Source organism: Cynoglossus semilaevis, chromosome 6, assembly GCF_000523025.1.
Source record: "Cynoglossus semilaevis isolate Cse_v1.0 chromosome 6, Cse_v1.0, whole genome shotgun sequence".
Taxonomy (NCBI): domain Eukaryota; kingdom Metazoa; phylum Chordata; class Actinopteri; order Pleuronectiformes; family Cynoglossidae; genus Cynoglossus; species Cynoglossus semilaevis.
In genome coordinates this window covers 11,931,766-11,952,532 of record NC_024312.1, presented here as the reverse complement: position 1 = coordinate 11,952,532, position 20,767 = coordinate 11,931,766, and the positions used below count along the sequence as shown (strand labels likewise).

At 38.0% G+C, this 20,767-nt stretch overlaps 3 protein-coding genes and 1 long non-coding RNA gene across 5 annotated transcripts in view; 3 read left to right on the top strand and 1 right to left on the bottom strand.

Moving 5' to 3' along the window:
* The window catches only part of LOC107988669 (uncharacterized), a 73,393-nt gene that overhangs the window by 52,272 nt on the left and 354 nt on the right, over positions 1–20,767 (bottom strand). The window contains exons 2-3 of the long non-coding RNA XR_001760130.2: positions 20,584–20,662; positions 20,445–20,468 (exon numbers count right to left, since the gene is read on the bottom strand). This is a non-coding gene — a long non-coding RNA (uncharacterized LOC107988669). The remainder of the gene's footprint in view (positions 1–20,444; positions 20,469–20,583; positions 20,663–20,767) is intronic.
* sinhcaf (SIN3-HDAC complex associated factor) lies at positions 978–9,697 on the top strand. Its single transcript, XM_008312013.3, has 6 exons — positions 978–1,284; positions 4,588–4,715; positions 5,258–5,357; positions 5,460–5,583; positions 5,976–6,123; positions 6,938–9,697. Exons 2-6 carry the CDS (start codon positions 4,588–4,590, stop codon positions 7,257–7,259), a joined length of 822 nt encoding a protein of 273 aa, XP_008310235.1. The 5' UTR covers positions 978–1,284; the 3' UTR covers positions 7,260–9,697.
* kxd1 (KxDL motif containing 1) lies at positions 10,455–12,945 on the top strand. Its single transcript, XM_008312014.3, has 5 exons — positions 10,455–10,680; positions 11,317–11,422; positions 11,739–11,891; positions 11,965–12,011; positions 12,106–12,945. Exons 2-5 carry the CDS (start codon positions 11,325–11,327, stop codon positions 12,264–12,266), a joined length of 459 nt encoding a protein of 152 aa, XP_008310236.2. The 5' UTR covers positions 10,455–10,680; positions 11,317–11,324; the 3' UTR covers positions 12,267–12,945.
* On the top strand, positions 13,191–19,498 carry ergic2 (ERGIC and golgi 2). Of its 2 annotated transcripts, XM_025056306.1 has the most exons (14): positions 13,191–13,614; positions 15,040–15,139; positions 15,610–15,656; positions 15,811–15,878; positions 15,950–15,990; positions 16,253–16,354; positions 16,453–16,545; positions 17,540–17,595; positions 17,694–17,792; positions 17,880–17,977; positions 18,054–18,216; positions 18,704–18,783; positions 18,887–18,958; positions 19,162–19,498. In XM_025056306.1, exons 1-13 carry the CDS (start codon positions 13,509–13,511, stop codon positions 18,932–18,934), a joined length of 1,101 nt encoding a protein of 366 aa, XP_024912074.1. In that variant the 5' UTR covers positions 13,191–13,508; the 3' UTR covers positions 18,935–18,958; positions 19,162–19,498. The 2 variants fall into 2 exon arrangements, with proteins under 2 accessions (XP_024912074.1, XP_024912073.1); XM_025056305.1 differs by having other exon boundaries at positions 13,192–13,614; positions 18,887–19,498.

The window sequence follows — 20,767 nt, the reverse complement described above, 5'->3', positions numbered from 1 at the left end:
GTATACAGTAATCCCTCCTTCGTGAAGATGGAGAGATTATATTTCCTTCTCCCCATCAGGAGATCAATATTTTCCTCTAATCTGATCATATTCTTTCATCTTGAATCATTTCTTTTAAAGATGTCAATACACCATACATTTTGGTCTGGTTTAGAGCTGTATCACCAACAGAAGTAATGTTTTCTTTGTTTGCAGACTTAAGTTAATCCCTGTTAAGTCTGAGTGACAGTAAATTGTGTAATTTAAGACTTCTCCCCCTGCTTTTTATGTCTGGTGTTGTTACAATTTCTGTTGGTCTACTGTATGTAATATTGACCTCTTTGAACTACTTCATAATACTCCTCGTTAGATTTTAAAACATTTTGATGAGGTTTATATATACAATTCTGCTTTGTGGGGATCCGACAATTTATATTAAACTTCTGAAGTTTTTTCCTCAGTCTGTTTTTTTACGTCCATGTGCAAAGTAAACAGTTAAAGCTCATATAAAGTTAGCATCTTTAGAAATGCTGCATTAATTTAAATAAGCCTACATGAATGTGACAAAAATATTTTAAAATTAATAATACATTTAATGCTGCAGTTTGGCCTTTTTCATTGCATTAAAATAAAGCTTTAGTGACTTACAGTATATTATATATATATTATATTATTAAATAAGATATTTGAAAGTGTCAGTAGTGCTTCACTTTATCGATTATAACAATGGTTCGCGTGTTTGTAACCGGAAAACGACCACAAAATGAAGTCCTCCATATTGGGCCACTGGTTATTTATCGCTAATCCGTTGACACGCAGTTTCAAAATTAAAGCGCATCTCGGTTAGACGACGGCTGCTGTGCAGCGCGGAGGCCCGCAGCCCAGCCTCTCTGTTCCACAAACCAGACAGACCATCTGCCGTGTGTACTAGCAGCTCAGACCCGCCCCTATGGTTACATTCTCCAATGTGCCATAGCAACCACGGCCGAGCCCCCGTTCCCGCGCAATGTTCTCTGCCTTATATGGGCAGTAGAATGCAGACGCACGGCTTCGTCACACGTCGTTTATGTAAATGCCTTTATTGAAGAAAAAGAAAAAAACCCTTCTGCTTCACTACGAAATGGAGGAGTGGATTTGACGCATGCGCAATACGTCCACAACTATCCAGTCCGGTCCACAGGCGCAGACATCAACAAGAGAGCGGGTTACTGACACGGCTTGATTTCCATAATAAACCGACGGAAGGACGTGCAGCTGCAGGAAAACTATTGCTTTTCACACAGCTTTACATCACTTGCAACTAAGGTAAAGAAATTGTTAGTTTTTTTATGTTTTATTTGCTTAACTTGTATGGTTTATATGATGATAGGAGTTAAAGTGTGAAGAGTGAACGCGGCTTTTGGGTAGAATTGCTGAAGAGTAGCTAAGACTTATCAGAAAATGGCTCTGTTTTAGGTATACATGATGTATTTGCCACCATATGGTCACCTTTGCACGTGTGTTATTTTAGTTAAAGTCTTAAAAGTGAGGCTAGTGGGTGTGATGTGAACACAAAGATGAGTAAGGTAGTCACTGGCCTTCGTATTCAGGCAGCTGTGTTTGGGTGCTGCAAGACACCACTCCTTCAATGACTGCTTAAATTGAACTAAAAGTGTATTATTGTGTGCGTTTCATATTCCAACACCAAGTTTTATTTTTAAAATGCATTGTTGTGAACAGTATGAAGGTATGTGAACAACGGTTGTAGACTTGTACACATCCACATCAGCGTAATAAGGCAAGTTAGGTCTCTCACGCCCACTCCGAGCAGAGATGTGGCTCAGCACGCGGTCGCCGCCGCTGCTGTCAACATTACGGCAAAATAACTCTACAATGTTAAACCGCCAACATCAGAGCTGGCGTTCAAACGCTAACTTAGTCTAAAAAGTGACTTAAAGTTCAAGTGAAACCCGTCGCTGTGAACTTCGGGGACATGGAGTTGCGGGCGGACTGTTGCAGCGACGCGGCTCCGGAATAACAAAGAGAAACGATCAAATTACACCTTTATTTTTAAACAAGCTTCCTCTTTGTGCACATGTGAGCCGTTTATCTTTATAAATCCCTCTCTTTTATGTTCAAATATATGCTAGAAGTTGGTGTAGTGCAGTAGAGCGGACCGTCGTCGAGTAATCGACAGTCGTCATAAAATGGGTGCGCACGAAGCAGGTCGTGTGGCATGCCATGCTTCCTCGCCGGAGTGGGTGTTGAAATTGGTCACTTGCACTTTTCTGTCGACAAAAGCAGTGCGCCTCTCCAAATCTTATTAAATTTTAAATGATGAAAGTATCGTTCGAAACCAGAAATGCCGCATTACGGAACATTTTTGCACTTTACTCATCGCTGTGACAGTTTTTTTCGCATTAAAATCGCATCACACCTCCTCGCCACACTACCTCCGCCTTCCAAGTGTATGCCATGTTGAGTTGCGTCACGTACTGTAGGCTGCTGCAGAGATCGTCTGCAATCGACAGAGGCTACGCTTGATAGTTAAAATAAAAAACAGTTGGGGTTCGAAGAGTATAGCGCAGTTATATATATATATATATATAAACAAGCAGATATAAGAGATTCTTACTAAATGTTTTTGTACAATTCAATCAGACAAAAAAATAAAAATAAAATAAACACACGTGAGTATACTGGCCAAAAATATCATACTGTATATAGCCATTAATAGCCGTAATTAAAGATCACCAGTTGAAGGGCAAGCTGGAGGAGTATACATGTTCTTCACCTTTGTGATAAGTCTTTGACTACTCTCAACATTTCTTTTCAATTACAAATAAAATCCCAGAAAACAGGACAAGCACAAACAGTGGCCACCATGTTTGACCACAGAATAATGCAGTTGTAATGCCCTGGACAAATTTATTTGAACGTTATTTTTTATATGATATGTAATGTACTGTGATAATCCTTTTAATCCGCTAAAACATTTTGGAAAGAGGTGAGTAATGCATTTGGTTTGGAGATTAGCAGTTGCCCTCAGGGTTGGTTGTACAGTAAGACTCAAACCTTAGGACAGTCTGAGCCAGTGGTAATTCATGTGTGCCGTGGGGCAGTAACACACTGTCAGGGGAGGTAGGTTTATATAAAGTAAATAAATAATTAAATAAATAAAAATGATGGTGGGACAGTGTTTTACAGTGATATTTACTGAATATATTTTACCCTTACATGTTTTTTTATATTGATTTTTGTAATAGTTATATGACTATAAGGTCATGAAGCTGAGGAATATGAAAATACTAAAAACAAACAAGTAAAAACCTTTTAATGTTAAACATAAGTTAAATATTATTTCCTTCGACTTCTTGTACTTCACTAGTCAACAATTAAAATGATTAACACATCAAAGTGTGCGCCTTTTGAAAAAGCCTTTTCAACTTTATACTTTCATTTGTATAGAACTATTATTAAATGTTGAATTGCCACTGCAAATTTTGGCTGCAGGGGAAATGTGCTACTTTCCTTCTTAGCCATATAAGTATGTACACTTGTAAGTATTTCAAAGAACACTGATTAGATATTTGACATAACCAGTGTTAATTCTGCTTTTTACTGAATGGTAAACCATTTTTGATTATTTTATTTGTAATTTTTAATGTGAAGAAGTCAGTCTTTTTTTTATTATTTCATTCCATGAAAATGGTTGTTTTAGTGGAAAACGCATCACCTATGAAACTGACTGTTGACTGCCCAACAATGCAGTCAGATTTATATGAATGTTTCACGTATAGAGTAAACCCCCTGTATATTCTGCCTCTAAGAGTCTATGATGGGAGCATCAGAGTGAGGACTCTAACATTTTCTACTCTCTGGCTGCTGTCTGTGGCACCGCACTGTCAAAAGACCCCGAGGACGGATGGCGAGCAAAAAAAACAGTCTGGTTGGGGGGCGTGGCTCGCGTTTTTGCCGCAGTTCAGTTCTACACGTGGTGTAGAGGACACAGTTTGCCCAGCAACATAAAACCTAATTCCTGTGCATATGCAACAATTACTGGTTTTCTAATTTTTTTTTGTACTCGGCGCTTCACATTTACCCCCATTCTAACGGTTATTATCGACGTTCTCATGCGACAGCAGATTCGTTTCATTTAAAGTGGCACTTTCACTATTAAGTAAATAACGGAGTCTCCCGCGCAGCACAGCCACGGGGTAGGGTGTGAACCACGGTGTATATTTGGAGTTTTCCTAAATGCGGCGTGATTGCTGCGTGTGGGCGCAGCATGCTGACATGATCTGTCTGACACGCTGCTGTCTGACTGCTGACCTACTTATACCTCCATGTGGGTCACACAGCGGCAGAGTCCAAAATCATCCCCAGAACCATAGTGTCAACCTTAATTACCTTTAAACACCCGATATCGGTTTCCTGTTTCACATTTTACTTTCACACCTGCACTAAATTCTCTCGGCTGAAGCAGAAACACGTGCGCAATGGTGGAGCGAGGAGTGGGAAGCCGGAACTGCAGTTGATCATGCGCCGTGCACACAGAAAACGTGGAGAAAACTGTGTGTGTATGTTTGTGTTGAAATAAATATATATTTTGTTTATGCTCGGTTGTAGATGTTTGGCTTCCATAAGCCGAAAATGTACAGGAGTCTGGACGGCTGCTGCATCTGCCGCGCAAAATCCTCCAGCTCCCGTTTCACGGACAGTAAACGTTATGAGAAAGAGTTCAGGAGCTGCTTCGGGTAAGTGACACACTAGTCAATAGTCAGTGGTAAAAACTTTCCTTAATAAAAAACTGCTACTGCAGGTGATTCAGGTGTAGTGTTCACCAGTTTTGGTCTCCCATGATTCTCCCATTTCTATTTTGCTGTATAAAGTACAGAGATAAATTACTGGGCTGTGTCGTAGACATCACAGCTCTCGTCCAGAGCAGCGTTCTTTTGTGGCTGAAGTTCCTTGTAATATCGTTAACCTCTGTTGTTACAGTTCATCTGGACAGGGACACTTTGTTTATTGACACACAAGTGTTAAATTGGAAACAAAAACCAAACTATTTGCCCTCTAAATGAAAGACGTGCAATTGTATTTTATGTGCCTATCAAAGTGCAATAGATATCGAAATCACACATTGTTTTGTATAATTTAACAACAACGTCACACAGCCCGTCAGAAAGTTGGGTGTGGTCCGCAGGATGTACATTGTCCAGGTCTGCTGTAGCTGATCAAAGGCTGTGTCTACAATTTTATGTGAATTGAATAAAACAATATCACTTTTGCTTTGCAGACTGAGTGAAACAAGATCTGGAGAAATCTGTAATGCCTGTGTACTCTTGGTGAAACGATGGAAAAAGCTGCCGGTGGGAACCAAGAAGAACTGGAACCATGTGAGTTTCTGTCCCTATGATGATGTAATGCCAGTGGACAAGCTACTGATTGGTCAGAAGTATAAATCTTAAATCCCCACGTCTTTGTGCTCTGCTATACAGGTTGTGGATGCAAGGGGTGGTCCCAGCCTCAAGATCACATCCAGGCCTAAGAAAATCAAGTCAATCACTAAGAAGGCAAGGCCAAGTCAGATCAGCAGGCTGCAGAAGGAGCTCAAAAGAAACAGTGAGTCGGCTGTTTGAAGCAGTCGCCCATCACTCATTTTCCACAGCTTAACCTCAGCACCAGCAGTTCACCAGTCCATCACAGGCCAAAATATAGATTTAAAAAAAACCCAAGTTTGTTAAAGTCACTCACTTTGCCATTTCCTGATTACTTCCAACCTATTATTACCTATTATTATTTCCCTCTTGGATTACAACTTGGAACACATTTGACCCAAATCCATCTATTGTCAATAGATCTAGCTCTTCACGTGAAAACACAGCCTTCTTTTTATGACATATTTACAAATACTAGCTATTTTAGCTAATTCAAAACATTTTAAAAACATAATTATCTAGATTGAAAACAACCATTAACAATTATACTGTCCACTCCGTCTCCCTGTCCCACAGACTCTGATGCCCACAGCACCTCCAGTGCATCTCCAGCTCAGTCTCCCAGCTACAGCAACCTGTCAGACGATTGCTCTGATACAGAGCTCAGCCCAGGTTCTAGCCGCTCCCCGGTTTTCTCCTTCCTGGATCTTACGTACTGGAAGAGGTGAGAAGATGATACTAACTAATGAGATTTTCATTTAAATTTTGAGTTTAATGCCATACTTGATGTACAGTATTTTATGAAGAGTAAATAAGAAAAATAAGTTTGATGTTTTATTCCCTTTTTTTTCACCCATTCAAAAGGCCTTTTAAATAAACAGGTTTATTTCATTTTTGAAATTCAGTTCTTTTGACTATCAGAAGCATCAGTGTTATTTTTGAATCTGGAACAACCACAGCTTAATATAATAAACACATGAGAAAATAAATTTAAAATAAAACACATCAGTAGTATTTGTTTCTTATTATGTCTCTTTATCTGTAGCCTTTCACGTTCCCTTTTAATGTAAATCTTTTTTTCCACAGGCCAACAACAAAAAAACAAAAAACAAAATGTATGTGCTATAACATAGCGCATACACTGCTAATACTACAAATCCTGCCAGTATACAGGGGCTATATACTGGCAGGCCAACTCTAGTACACATTTGATTTGATCCCTTGGGCCAAATATAATTACACCGCGGGCCAGATTTGGCCCCTGGGCCGGAGTTTGACTCATGTTATACACGGTATGTTATTAAATAAAACACTCTCCTAAGAGAGCTCAGCTTTTTGATACATGTTATAATGGTCTGTAGTTGTGTGCCATCTCACTACAAGTCTAGTCAGGTACACAACTGGAAAACACGTGTTGATGCACTGGTGTTGAATTTGTTTCCTTTGTAACAGTTGAGTTTTGTGAAAGTTTGTGGAAACTGTCCAACCATTCCTATACACACAACTGCATGTTTACTGTGTTTGATCTTTGTGTACAGACAAAAAGTTTGCTGTGGAATCATCTACAAGGGCCGCTTCGGAGAAGTGCTTATAGACCCACACTTGTTCAAACCATGCTGCCGCAAAAAGCGACAGCAGCAACAGCAGGACGAGGAGGAAGAAGACGAGGAGGAAGAGGACGAGGAGGAAGAGGTGGAAGTAGAGGAAGGTCAGCCGGGAGTGGGTATCGGTGGGCAGAAATCCCAGACAGACGAGGAAGTAAAGATGGGAACATGTGAGGAGAACGCCGAGAGCGCTCAGCTGTGTGTCAGCGTCACAACACCTCCAACCAGAATTGTAGTGGTGGAGGCAGGGTGGTAGAGTGAAAGGATCACTTTGGGTTTTTTAGTGTGGTTATATATATATATAAGCTATTGATTGAAGCAATCAGCACTGACTAGAGGCATTCATACACCCACCTGGGACCCATTTGACCAAAAAAACACAACAAAATAATGCTACCGTAAAAGGCTCCCTCCCAAAATCTGCACCTGCTCATTTACGCAATATCTTATACGTGTGTTTACTCACTTCTAAATACTGTTTGATGTGTCTTCCTTTTTGGAAACTGAACTTGGTTAACTGCTAAATCCTTCTCACCAATATCCGTTGAAGTTGCGCAGACGTCGTAAATCCACTGCTACCTCTATTAGTAAGTCCATAATATGGAGGTTTTTGTAACTTTGGTGTTTTGATACTTTTGTTTACATGTACTCTCCGTCACCGGCCTTTCCTTGTGGCCTTTGGTACAGATGTCATGATCAGTGGTCTCAATACAATGTAAAAATCACATCCACTTGAGTAGGTGTAGAAATGATGAGTTGAAGCACTTGCTTGGAAGCTAGAAGGTGACATTTCCATTAAAACACAGGACAGGCAACTACATAAAAAACCATGACTGTCATTATAAAACCACACTTGAAAACCTGAAATAACCCTGAACATCACTCCCATGCCCACAATTTTGAAGAAATCTCGGGGTGCTGGTTTAGTCTTAGAGCACTTACTGGAAGAGGTTGCCTCAGATTGTCTTCGTAAAGCAGCTGAAAATCCTTCGGTCTTCTGGAGTTTGTTGGAGTTAAATTTTCTGTGTTATAGCTGTAACTTATTAACTTTTTCACCTTTGTTACTATGCTCACAGTGGACCAGCATCCCTGTTGTTGTTTGTTTTGTTTTTTTTTATTATCTTTAGATGAAAAGCTGAAGCTGTAGTTTGCTTGTAGGTACATGGTAGAGATTTCATTCCAAAACACAATACATCCCTGAGGTTCCAGCAAAAGGTGCTACTAGAAAGTCCTGACCCAACATTTCAAAGATACATGTGAACTCATTCACGCTGTCCATGTTTTCTGAGCATGTGTGTGAGAGGATAACTAATGTGATTGGACACGCGTTTTTTATCTTCATCTCCTGGAGACGATTCTTCTAGGATGAATGACACAGTGACAAAGCACAGACTTGTACAGTAACCCCTGTCTTTGTCTTCTTTCACACTGACATCCACTCCTATCAATGCATTTGTGTGTGTAGTTTGGATTAGCGTCTCTGTGTAGACCCATTTTAAAAAAGGCCTATTCACAGCTTCAACAGCAAATACACCAGCCTTAATTGTGTGTCAAAGACAGTGCTAGTGTTAATTCTGGATTGGTAATAAGAAACAAAAAAAGGGGGACAGTTAATGTGTCTCGGCCCGAACAAACACGATGCATTTGCATGAAAGGAAAGCCACTCATTCAAAAGACGCAGTGCTCTGATGCATGAGTCGACAAAAGTTGCATGGCCTTATAGAAACTGTAAATCTTGCTTTTATTTTTGGATCCTTTTTCTCTGAAGTTTTAACTTATTTTTATATGTAAAATAAAAAAAAAAGAAAAATAGAACACGTCTTTGCATAAAAATAGTAACAATACACACCGTGACAGCAAACACACTCAATCGGTCTATAGTCACTCAACAATTGCAATGCCAGTGTTTTCTCTCATTCCCGTCAGTATATGGTAAAACTCTTTATACAAGCTGAAATTCTATGCCGTTGCCTCATACACCACAAATGTGTTGTGATATATAGCCTGATATGACTTTATTTATCGAAGAAAGCCAAAGCACATTGAAATTCACCCATTGTCAGATTAATGCAGGTTTAACATGGACACTCGTGCTCGTCCAAGGTCATTGTATGTTTATGATATTCTAAAAGCGAACACTAATATGAAAATATCATACATGTGATGTCTCATATGGGTTTATTATTTATTTTATTTATTTGTATTACTTCACCCCCGTTTAAAGGTGTAATACTATGAATTCTTCTCATTTTTAGCTATTGCATAGCATGATTTTTAAATTTTTTTTTTTGTACATCAGAAATGGAATGTAATTCCCACGCATCTTTGATTTAATGTTGCGTTGAATTACTGGTTGTCAATATTTGTGAAATGATAATGTGATAAGTATTTATTTGTTGTTTTTTTAAGTTGAGTTGCTGCAACCTAACTTATTCTGTATCATCATTTTGGCTTTGTGTTATTAACTGAAAGAAACAATAGATTGCAAACCGACTGTACTTTTTCCCCTGTTTAGCCTGTAGCTTCAAATATTAGAGAGCAGTAGGATACCTGAACTGTAGACTTGCATGTACCGTCGCTATGCATTTACTTAGCTTACATGGTAGAAAAAGCAGTTTTGTATTTTTTATAAATCATGTACTTTTTTTTACTTGTCTGTTAATAAAAAGCAATTTTGTGAATTTTCTGGAAGAAATTAGTTGGTGGACTTGTTGGTATGGATTCAGTCAAGACCTTAGTTTCAAACAACAGATGTTTAAAACAAATGAGAAAGTGTAGGTCATTATCATTATTTCATTATATCATTATGTCATTATTTGCCAAATAATGTAATTAATGATTAATCATGATTTATCATAAATTAAGGTGAGCTGTCATTCCTAAACATGACAAAAGCCTTTTTCTGTATATGGCTGGATCAAGTAACAACAGGTAGATGTTTGTTTTTATTTGTGACTATTCCAGATAGTGGAATTATTAATATGGAAAAATGTCAGAACAATTGTGGAAAAGTATAACTCAAATCCCAGCTACTACATAGAATAATGAGATTTTTTAGATTCTCATTAATATTTTATTCATTAATGGACAATTAACAAAACAAAATGCTTCACTATAATTTTAGTAGGTTATGGGGGCCAAAGCAGCCTACGCCTGTCCAATGATAATAATAATAATAGAATAATTATTAGCATTATATGTTTATATGTATATATATTTAATTAGATAAATATAGCTCTTAAAACAAACAATATCAGTATCCGCAGAGATTTCACATTTATTTCCGTTTTTTGTTTTGCAAAACTAATCATTTACACCACCAACGGCCACCAGGGGGCGAGCGTCATATATTGGTTAGTTGGTTAAAAGAGTTGAGCAAAGTAAGTGAGTTACTGCTATTTCTATAATTTAGTCATATGACAAGCAACACTGATCAGTGTTCAGAATTGTTTTCTGTGTAATTTGCTTCGCTTTAAATCGAAAAAGAGTGATTCGACTCGCGCAGAAAAACGGAAACAGTGGTCCTATGACCGGAAGAGGCGACACATACGGCAGTGTTTTGTTTTAGACACAGTAGCACTACGTAGCTTGAAACAGTGACGTTTGCTTTTAATGTTATTGTAAAAAAAGAGAGAGAGTCTGAGCTCGACAACGAACCAAAGGTTTTACCCTAACATGTAGGTATCAACAACGCGAATCCTTCTTGGCTTGTTATGTTAGCAATCTAGCTAACATTTTATTCAGAGAACAATCGTTTACCTGCTATGACAGAAGCTTTGTTCAGTTTAAAATCACTGCTCTGCTGTATTTATCAATTAAGTTATGGCGTAATGTCTCTGCACACGAAAAAGGAACGCAATTATTTCATTAAATTATTACATGTATTTTTAATTAAACTTTTAATTAAACTTAAATGTCAAGGTAATAATTGCTAAACCTGTTGTTCTCTGAACCTCCCTCAGATTAGGCCTGCTGGCTTAGATTCTAGTTTTCACATCTTGTTTTCTGTGGCATTTAATAATTGTATAATTATTGTTGTTGTTTAACAATCATTCGATCTACACAAACAGATGGCTATTCAACACTTTTGCAATTGATAGCTTTTGCGATAAAACACATCATTACAAGCAGGACCAATGTTTATGCTAAAATATTTTTGCCATTTCGTTTCCTCGTGTATGCGTACTCTTCCTCTGCATTATTTGTTGTGGAGATAACTTTGTAATAACATGACTTGTATGAATTGTATTTTGTTAAATGTTTCTTACTCAATATCAACGAGATATTTCATACATGTGAATTTGTTCATTTAGATTCGACCATGGAGGAGCCCACTGGGTCTGGTGTTTTCTGCAGCAGGATGCTCAGCATGGTCAACTCGGAGGACGTTAATGCCATCATTCAGGCTCAGAGGCACATGTGAGTCTTACTCAGTTTAGTATCTCCTCTTAGATTTTATTTTGATGAATATAATAATAATAATAATAAAATGTGCTGTTAGATGGTGGTGATTTCTATTTAAAATGACATCTGTCTACTGCTGAAAATGCACTGCAACAGACAACATACGGTTTCTATGTAGAAAACACTGCTATTTCTTTGCATAATTTAGTGTAATATTTTTTAGTTTTTTGACAATTTCTAAATTCAAATAGATTACTCTTTTGCTTATTTATAAATGCCTTAATACCTTGATAATATTTCTTTTGCCTTCCTACTCTGCTGTGCCAAAAAGGCTTGACCGCTTTGAGAAAACCAATGAAATGCTGATCAATTTCAACGGACTTTCTAACGTTCGGCTGCAGCAGATGAACGAGCGCTTCCTGCTTCACACTCGTACCCTAGTGGAGATGAAGAAGGATCTAGACAGCATCTTCAGGAGGATCAGGTATAGAAATGTAGTTCATATATTTAAACCAACACCACTATGGTCTGGATACTGACCCCATATATTCCTACAGGACACTTAAAGGGAAAGTTTCTAAACAATATCCCGAAGCCTTTAGCAGTACGTATTTTCCTCTCACTTGTACATTTCTTGTATATTCTCTTTAAAATCAGACCATCTGAATGTCACACATAAAATACCTCTCATTTTGCAGATATTCACGAGTCGCCAATTTCAGAGGATGACGATGATGATTTTGACCCAGTTCCCCATAGCATTGCGACAACAATTACAACGGCAAACTCAGAGCAGAGTACAGAGTCATGTGACCTGAGTCCAGACGTGATCTCACCAACTGTAAGCAGATGTTCGTAAGAGCTTTCTCAAGAACCATCTGACACATCCACTTATGACATCCTGAGCAGTGCAGTCCTGCAGGATGAAGGACCAGACTCTGTGCCCACTGAATAGAGTGCCCACTTTCTTCTTGGATTTTGAAAAATTAAACTTAAAAAGCCATTTTAGCAGGACATCGTGGCATACCTATAACTGTGTTTTGTACAATAACAGTGCGTGTTAACCTTCCAGTCATTGAACTTTCTTTGAAGAGAGATACAACCAAGAGGCGGCCCCTAGGATGCTCTGAAAAATTGTCATATTTTTGTCCCTAGTCTGCACTGCACATATATGTGGCATAACGCTTAAGGTTGCATAGTACTTCAGACTGTTTTTTAATGAAAAAAAAAAGTTGAACTCATGGTTCATATTGTCAACTTTCGTGTTTGTTACCATTTTTTTTATCTGGTGTTGTATACAGGTTACTTACTTGGGTGTACTTCATACAGCCTTGTTAGAACCACAATGTTAATTTATCTTTTTTTTTCATAGGGGGTCATATTTTGCTGACAACTTGTTTTTGTCTCTTCCATCCATCTAGCTAAGATTGATTGAATTATGTGTCACTGATGTAATCACTGTGTCATGTTGTCATGCAACATTCAGTTCATCATACATGAAATTTTGAGAATGTAATTAAAAAAAATACTTCTAAGTGCTTTGTGTCCGTGATTGTAATTACTACAGGTTGAAGTTACAGGTGACTGAGGTGATTACACAATTTTACAACAGCTAATATGTAACAAAAGCAATTACTTCCTCACTAATAACAATATGTGTGCAACTCTAGCTGACAGTGAGTTCAGGTTGGGTTCTCTATTATACCACAGCTACATATAGAGAGACATCAAGCTGCACACGCGCCAACAAATGTTACATTACCACCAGAGGGCGCTAACTCAAAATGTGAGCAGTTTATTCAAGGTAGCGGGATCTAACCAACGACAACCACGTCTTCCTCACACACTTGCCGGATATTTACTCTGCTGTTTTCTGTGTTTAACTTGTTAACACAATTTTTTGAAGTGCGTGTTCTTTTTTTGCCTCACGGACAGTTTATTTATGCGAAACTAGTAGCTACTGTTTAATGGCCGTCTGCCTCTTTCATAGCGAAGGAGGCTGAGTGACTACACTTGAGTGTTCGCTCCACAGACAATACAGGCGTTTGTTCAGCCTGCATGACTTATTAAATGTCTGTTTGCTGCTGTTTCTACTGCCAAGATGAGGAGGTTGACCAAAAAGAAGGCCCTGACTCTGGTTAGAGAGCTGGACGCTTTTCCTAAAGTTCCTGAGAGCTACGTGGAGTCCACCGCTAGCGGTGGCACAGGTAAGAGCATATAGACAAACACAAAGTCACCGCAGTCACGGAAATATGCAATTTTAATATATATATATATATATATATAGAGAGAGAGAGAGAGAGAGAGTTCTTGAACCAGTGGTGTCAAACTAATTTTGGTTCTGGGGCCACATACGGTCTAATTACACGTGAAGTGGGTCAGACCAGTACAATTATGTACATAACTACCTATAAATAACAATTATTTGATGCTTTTCCCTTTCGTTTTCGAATGAAATATTCTTTTACACATATGAACAACGCCAGATGTCTTAATACAACTGTCTGCACAAATACAAACAAAACTTTAGGTCAGTGGTATTTGGAACTGAAAATTATAGCAATGCACTTAAAAATGTACGGCCCTGCATGAATAATAGGATTCCACTAAGCCAAACTCTTTTGTAGTTCACTTGCATTTCTTAACAATTTCTACAAAAAATATTCATTTTCACAGAAGTGTATTCTTTTAACTGCAATCTGCATCTGAAGCAGCATTTTAAAGGAGTTAGTCATGTCTAGACTACATTGTTTTTGCTCCTGAAACTTCTTCTACTCTGACTAACCCAGTGCGCCCATAGTGGTTGGTGTAGGAATAACACTTTATTAAGAATTTTAAGTCTTTTATGCTTTTTGTTATTTGAATCCCGCTAGTGGAACCCACATATTTGACACCCTACCCTAAACCAAACATCATAGCAGGTCTCACAACTGTCTTCTAAACACTACCTTACAATTAGTATTTACTGCTGTCCTTAGGACCAAAATGTGCACGTTAGCACTAAATACAACATACCACACGTTCACACACAGAAAACCTGTTTTTCCAGCCCTCAATGTTCTTCATGCGTATCTCTTATGGTTATATTTGGCCCTGAGTTTGAGTTGGATTATTTTATAACCAGCACACATAGTCAAACATAACAAAGGAAAGTGAACTCCTTGTCATTGTGACACAGCACACCACTGCACACAACGAAACGTGACCTCTGTTTTTAACCATCACCAAAGTGAACAGTGGGCAGCTTTAGGTCTACGTTTTAATATCTTTTTTACATCTTTGGATGGTTATCATGAATTTACTATTGTGTCTTTAAACATGAACACGTGGTTTTTTTTTGTAGCATACATTTTAAAATGTACAATGCAGTTTAATGTTGATGATAATAGTATGACAGAGCATTGTACTGCAGTATTGTTGGTCGTTTACATATTTGCAGCTCCTGTAACCCGACAAGTGATATCTACATCAAATTCATACCTCCCACATCATTTTATTTTTTGTGTGTGTGTTATGTCATTTACCATGTGTAGCATGTTCTAGACTGGATAGCTTGTTTTTGATTAAAAGTGCTGTCCTGTGACCAGAGAGTCCAGCAGTGGTGCAGTGACTGCTTTTTGTTTCCTGTGCAGTATCTCTGATTGCCTTCACCCTTATGGCTGCGCTAGAGTTCTTTGTGTACACTAACACATGGATGAGGTATGAGTATGAGGTGGATAAAGACTTCAGCAGGTAAGAGCAAACAATCACTCACTCGGTTTTCCCACTAAAATTTAATTTTGGTAGGAAAAGCTATGTAAACAAAGAACAATATTTCCTGCCCTCACGTTATTGATACTAGAAAAAAACAGTTTACACTCTGCACCCAAGGGTTCGTAACCTTTTTGATCTTGAGGCTAAATGTTTTTAGTACAAATTATTCAAACTGCAACAACATAGAACAACAATTTACAATCCACCTCTCACTAAACACCATTGGGTTTTTTAGTTTCTTAAGAGTCTTTTTAATTATTAAAGCCATAATGTCTGACTTAAAGTGTTTAAATCCAACTTTTCTTCTTATGGAATTAGCTGATTGTACTATAGATTGTAAGCAGGAAGTGAATCATTTCAGTTACACGTGTGGAAAAGTGGACTTTATACTTTTTTTGTGACGAGTTCAATTAGTAAAAGTATTTCCTGTCTCTTCTCTTTTCTTACAGTAAACTAAGAATAAACATCGACATCACAGTTGCCATGAGATGCCAATGTAAGCGCGTACATAAACGTTCTTGTCATTTACAAATGTTGTTTTATTGTTTCATAATTAAGATAAATCACAATTATATAATTATGATTAATCCACAACCACCCTGTAATTATTCCTTATTTATATAGTTTTGTGGGTGTGTGCTTGAATACAGATATTGGTGCAGATGTTCTGGACCTGGCAGAAACAATGGTTGCATCTGATGGCTTAAAATACCAACCAGTAAGTTTTACTAAAACAACTTTACTTAAACTTCAGTTGTTTACTCAGACTAAGTTTTTTTTTCTTTTTAGGTCAACTTTGAGCTCCCACCACAGCAGAAATTGTGGCACATGTAAGATTTCTATCCACTTGAACTCTTAAAAAGTGTATGATGTACTGTATACAGCTACAATGGCCTGAACAGATCTCTGCATCGACAAATCTCAGTAGTGGTGCTGATTCTTACAAAACAGCTTTTTGTACATATGATGCAGAAGTTGTGTTTTTATCTGATGTAGAATTACAATGAATTTTAAACAACTCATTCCTACACCCCACTCCCTCCCCCCCCGTGCCCCCATGCTCCCCTCACATGTTTGGATCCCGACTTTCAGGACTCTGCTGCACATTCAGGAGCGTCTGAAAATTGAACATTCTCTTCAGGACATAATCTTCAAGACAGCATTAAAGGGAGCGCCACCTGCCCAGTCTCAGAGGTATGAGATTATCAAAAAATCAGCACCAACAGACGCCAAGAACACAAAGTAAAGAGACCTCTCAACTCTGATGATGTCATTTCTCCTCGCTTTCACAGTGACGACAGCGCCACTTCCTTTAACGCCTGCAGGATACATGGACACATGTATGTCAACAAGGTGGCGGGAAATTTCCACATCACTGTTGGCAAGTATGTTCCCACCATTAGCACATGCCTAAAAAATTATGTTAATGAAACTTTATTTTATTTACCAATTCAATTTTATTTATTTATATATTTTAACAGTAGTATTTAAAATTGATGAATTATTTAACAATGTTGATAAAACTCATTTGATGACTAATTAAATAGATTTAAAACCATTAATTAAATACAAACCTAAACAAAGAAGTCTCATAAAGCTCGTGTTAAATAGAAAAAACTGATGGTACAGTGAAAGAGGCATCAGAGTCAGTTTCGAACAACACTAAAAACAACAAAAAGTGTGATGTCACCAATCACAAATGTGCAATAATATATGTATCTAACTTCAGATGAAACACATGATTTGTTTGGTCAGACAAAACACATCATCTTCTTTGTGCACCTCAAACAAAACCATCAGTGTGCCCACAGAGGAGTGAAGATTTCAACTTCAGTATAACCTGACAGCCCACCATCAAACTGACATACGTGTTTCACTCAACACAACCAGTGATGTGTGTTAACATACTGTTGCTCCAAACCGGTGGTCTCAAACTCCGGCCCAAGGACCACTTCCAGCCTATAAAGCCCCTCACATCTGGCCAATGACTACTTGTGTAAAATAAATTTGATTTTTTATTTTCAGTAGTTTCAATTTCAATTACTCAATTCACTTCAATTATTTTTTTGTATTTAGATTTTTTTCCTTCTTTTCTACTAAACAATTGTGCTACTTTAATATAATTTTAATGTATTCATGTAACAGTTGTGCAAAATATTAAATGTAAACTGGAAAAGTCATTTGTCCCTTCAGATTTATGTCATAAATTACTGGGGCATAGAAAAAAATACTAATAACTATAAACAATTTGTATTTTTAAATTATTGAAACATCACATAGTGGTAACTATTGATATCTTCAGATCACTTCACACACAGTGAGGTGCTTTTCATACAAATGCACAGTTGCACCCACTGACCACACCTGACCCCTCCACAGGTCCATCCCACATCCCAGAGGCCATGCCCATCTGGCAGCTCTGGTCAGCCATGACAGTGAGTTCATCATCTTTACTGCTCTAAATATACGCTTGCCCACGCTCCCACGTGCTGTGCACTGGTTTTCACTGTCCTGACTCGACCTGCTGTTACAGGTTTTAACTTTTCTCACCGAATCGACCACCTATCCTTTGGCGAAGCAATCCCAGGGCTCATCAGTCCACTGGACGGCACGGAGAAAATCACAGATGAACGTAATGTGTCCACCCCAACAGAAATCTATTTCTATATTATTTTTTGCATAAACATAAATATTTTATTACTCTTATTTTTCTTTTTAGCCAATTACATGTTTCAGTACTTCATCACCATCGTGCCAACCAAGCTGAACACATACAAGATTTCAGCTGACACACATCAGTACTCAGTGACGGAGCGGGTGGGTTTTATTTATGTGTGATGTGTCTAATCAGTCAGTCAGTGCGTTTAATGCGTTTGTGTCTGTGGCCCTGCAGGAGCGAGGGATAAACCATGCTGCAGGCAGCCACGGAGTCTCAGGGATCTTCATGAAATATGATATCAATTCACTGATGGTCAAAGTCACAGAGCAGCACATGCCCTTCTGGCAGTTTCTTGTCAGACTGTGTGGCATCATTGGAGGCATATTCACAACCACAGGTAGATGAATTGTCCCAATCGTTGACATGGATATACACACGTATGTAAAATAACAAATACATGTCAAATCACACATGTTGAATGCAATCACAATAAGTTCATTAATTGATGTTATGAAATGAGAAATGACTCTGCTGTTACTATTTCTTAAAAAAACCCATTTCTCCTTACCCTCACTAGAAAATAATTAAGGAATACCGCTTTAACCCATCACTTTAGTGAGCAGATGGCACTTAACTTCCATAACCACCGGGCCATTGGCCATATCTCAAACTGAGCTGTAATCGATGGGTTAGCTGTACTACCTGTGCTAGCTGTGTTGCAGTGGGATTATGTTCTTCTTCAGTTATACCCGAGCAGATATTTATCTTATGTTGTGCTCACATATTCTTCACTTTGTACAAAGACAAGAAATATTTTACATTTCTTTCCTTTAATCAATGTATAATAGAAGCCTTAACGTCCATAACTGTGTTTTCATGTACAGGGATGCTCCATGGTATGGTTGGATTCCTGGTTGATGTATTCTGCTGTCGTTTCCAACTAGGAATCTACAAAATCCTTCAGGTGTGAACTAATCACCAATTACACGCTGTAAAACTATAGTTCACGTTGATTTGATTATCTGTTAATGTTAATATTAAATTTGATGTCTGTTCTTCTGTCCCAGGAGAACCATGACCACAGTGAGAGCAACTGTTGTACAACAGAAGACTGACAACAGGCTGAAGAGATTCTAGGAGTATGTTTACATGACTTTTCTAATTAGTTTTTTTTAAAATTGGATTTTGAAAAAATGGAATCTGTCAGTGATGAAGAGTTGAGTTAAAGGTTAAAAAAAATCTAAGATTTCAGATGACGCCTGTATGCCACATCTTTAAGGCTAAATAACTGATTAAAACATGCTCTAACACGGAGTTTTTTTATATATATGTTTTTTTGCAGGACACTTGTGTTCTATAGTTGATTAAAATAACATAATTCACCCGTCACATACTCTGCCGTGTGCTATACCATCTCTTCCTCTCCATGTGTAACCAAGAGTTGATCTGAAAGATTGTATTGACAGCATACAATGTCCAAAGCCACTGTGTCAAACACTGACTATAGATCAGAATACCCAGTTGTAGTGGTAACATGGAGGAGTTTGCTCTTAAATCTGCTCCTCACCTAAACTGTTGACAAGTACAAATTCACCATCTACTTTACTTTTCTTAAAAAAAAAAAAAAGTTAAACTACAAGAGAGAAAAAAAAGATTAAACTTGATATTTCAACAAGACATCAATTGAGCAGCCATTAGCATCAGTATCAGAGGTCCACGTGTCCCTTTATGTTGTGCCACAGCTGAATTCCTGATCTGAATGTCCAAAAACAACAAACTACAATAAAAAGTTCTGTTATTGAGAAAAAAACTAGACTCCCGTGAGACAGCTGCGTCAGTTAGAGAAATATACACATAAAAGTCAAATACATTCACATAAATCTACATTGACAAAAAAAAGTGGCAAGGAATACACATGACTTCTCGAGTCCTTGACATCCATGTAGTTGGAATTCAGGCACACAACGTTTCAGTTATATAAACTGCCAGAGAAATCTACATTAAAAGGTGCAAATGTTCTTGAGAGAATAGGCCAAACAGTAACAAGTGGACATGAGCCAAGAGGAAGCACCGCAATGGACGTCAGCTTTTAGACACAGCAGCCAAAACAAGACATCCCCACCGTTCAGCTAACCGTATGAATATTGGACCAGATGGTTCAGTCAGATGTTTAGGCTCAATGACTAAATAATTACAAAATTAAATGTAAAAAGATCTCTTTATTTCTTACTCTTAAAAAATAAAAACACTTAAATAAAAAAGGAGAGGAACATACGGAGGACATCAGGATAGCCATCCAGAAAGCAAGAACGAAAATAAAGTTCTGGACTCACCGTTTGACGACAGCACCTGAAAGGCTATAACTGTTACTGCACACAGAACAGAGACACTTCACGCTGAATCACTGCAAACTGCTCAGCTTTAAACCACTCAAGCCAGTCACACACGTCAAACACCATGGTCACAAATCAGACCCAGAACCAACATTTACCCACACGCTCAGCAATTCCACATCTGCACCATTACTAAGGGACCAGAGTCTTCACAACCTTGAGCAGAGAGCCAGACCAAAGACAAGTGGACAAAGCAGGGACAACAGAATAAAAGAAAAACTTCGCTACCTACTTTGTTGAAGATCATCAGGATGACCTGGAAAGTAAACCAAAGACCAGTCATGCTGAGGTTTGGGAGTTAGCAAAACATTTGTCAAACAATGACTTTCTTATATATTAAAATAAATAGTTTGACACCAAAGATGTCTCACCTTGTCTTTCAGTTTCAGGAGTGGACTTTGACTCTGGACAACTTCCTCCTGGTCTCCGTGCGCAGAAATCCTAGCATATCTGGTAATTTCAAACATTGTTGATTGCAAGTTTATCACGATGTAACCAGTTTCAGAAATTCATTCTAGAACCCCACTGAAGCTTTAGTTTAAACGTTAAAATGAT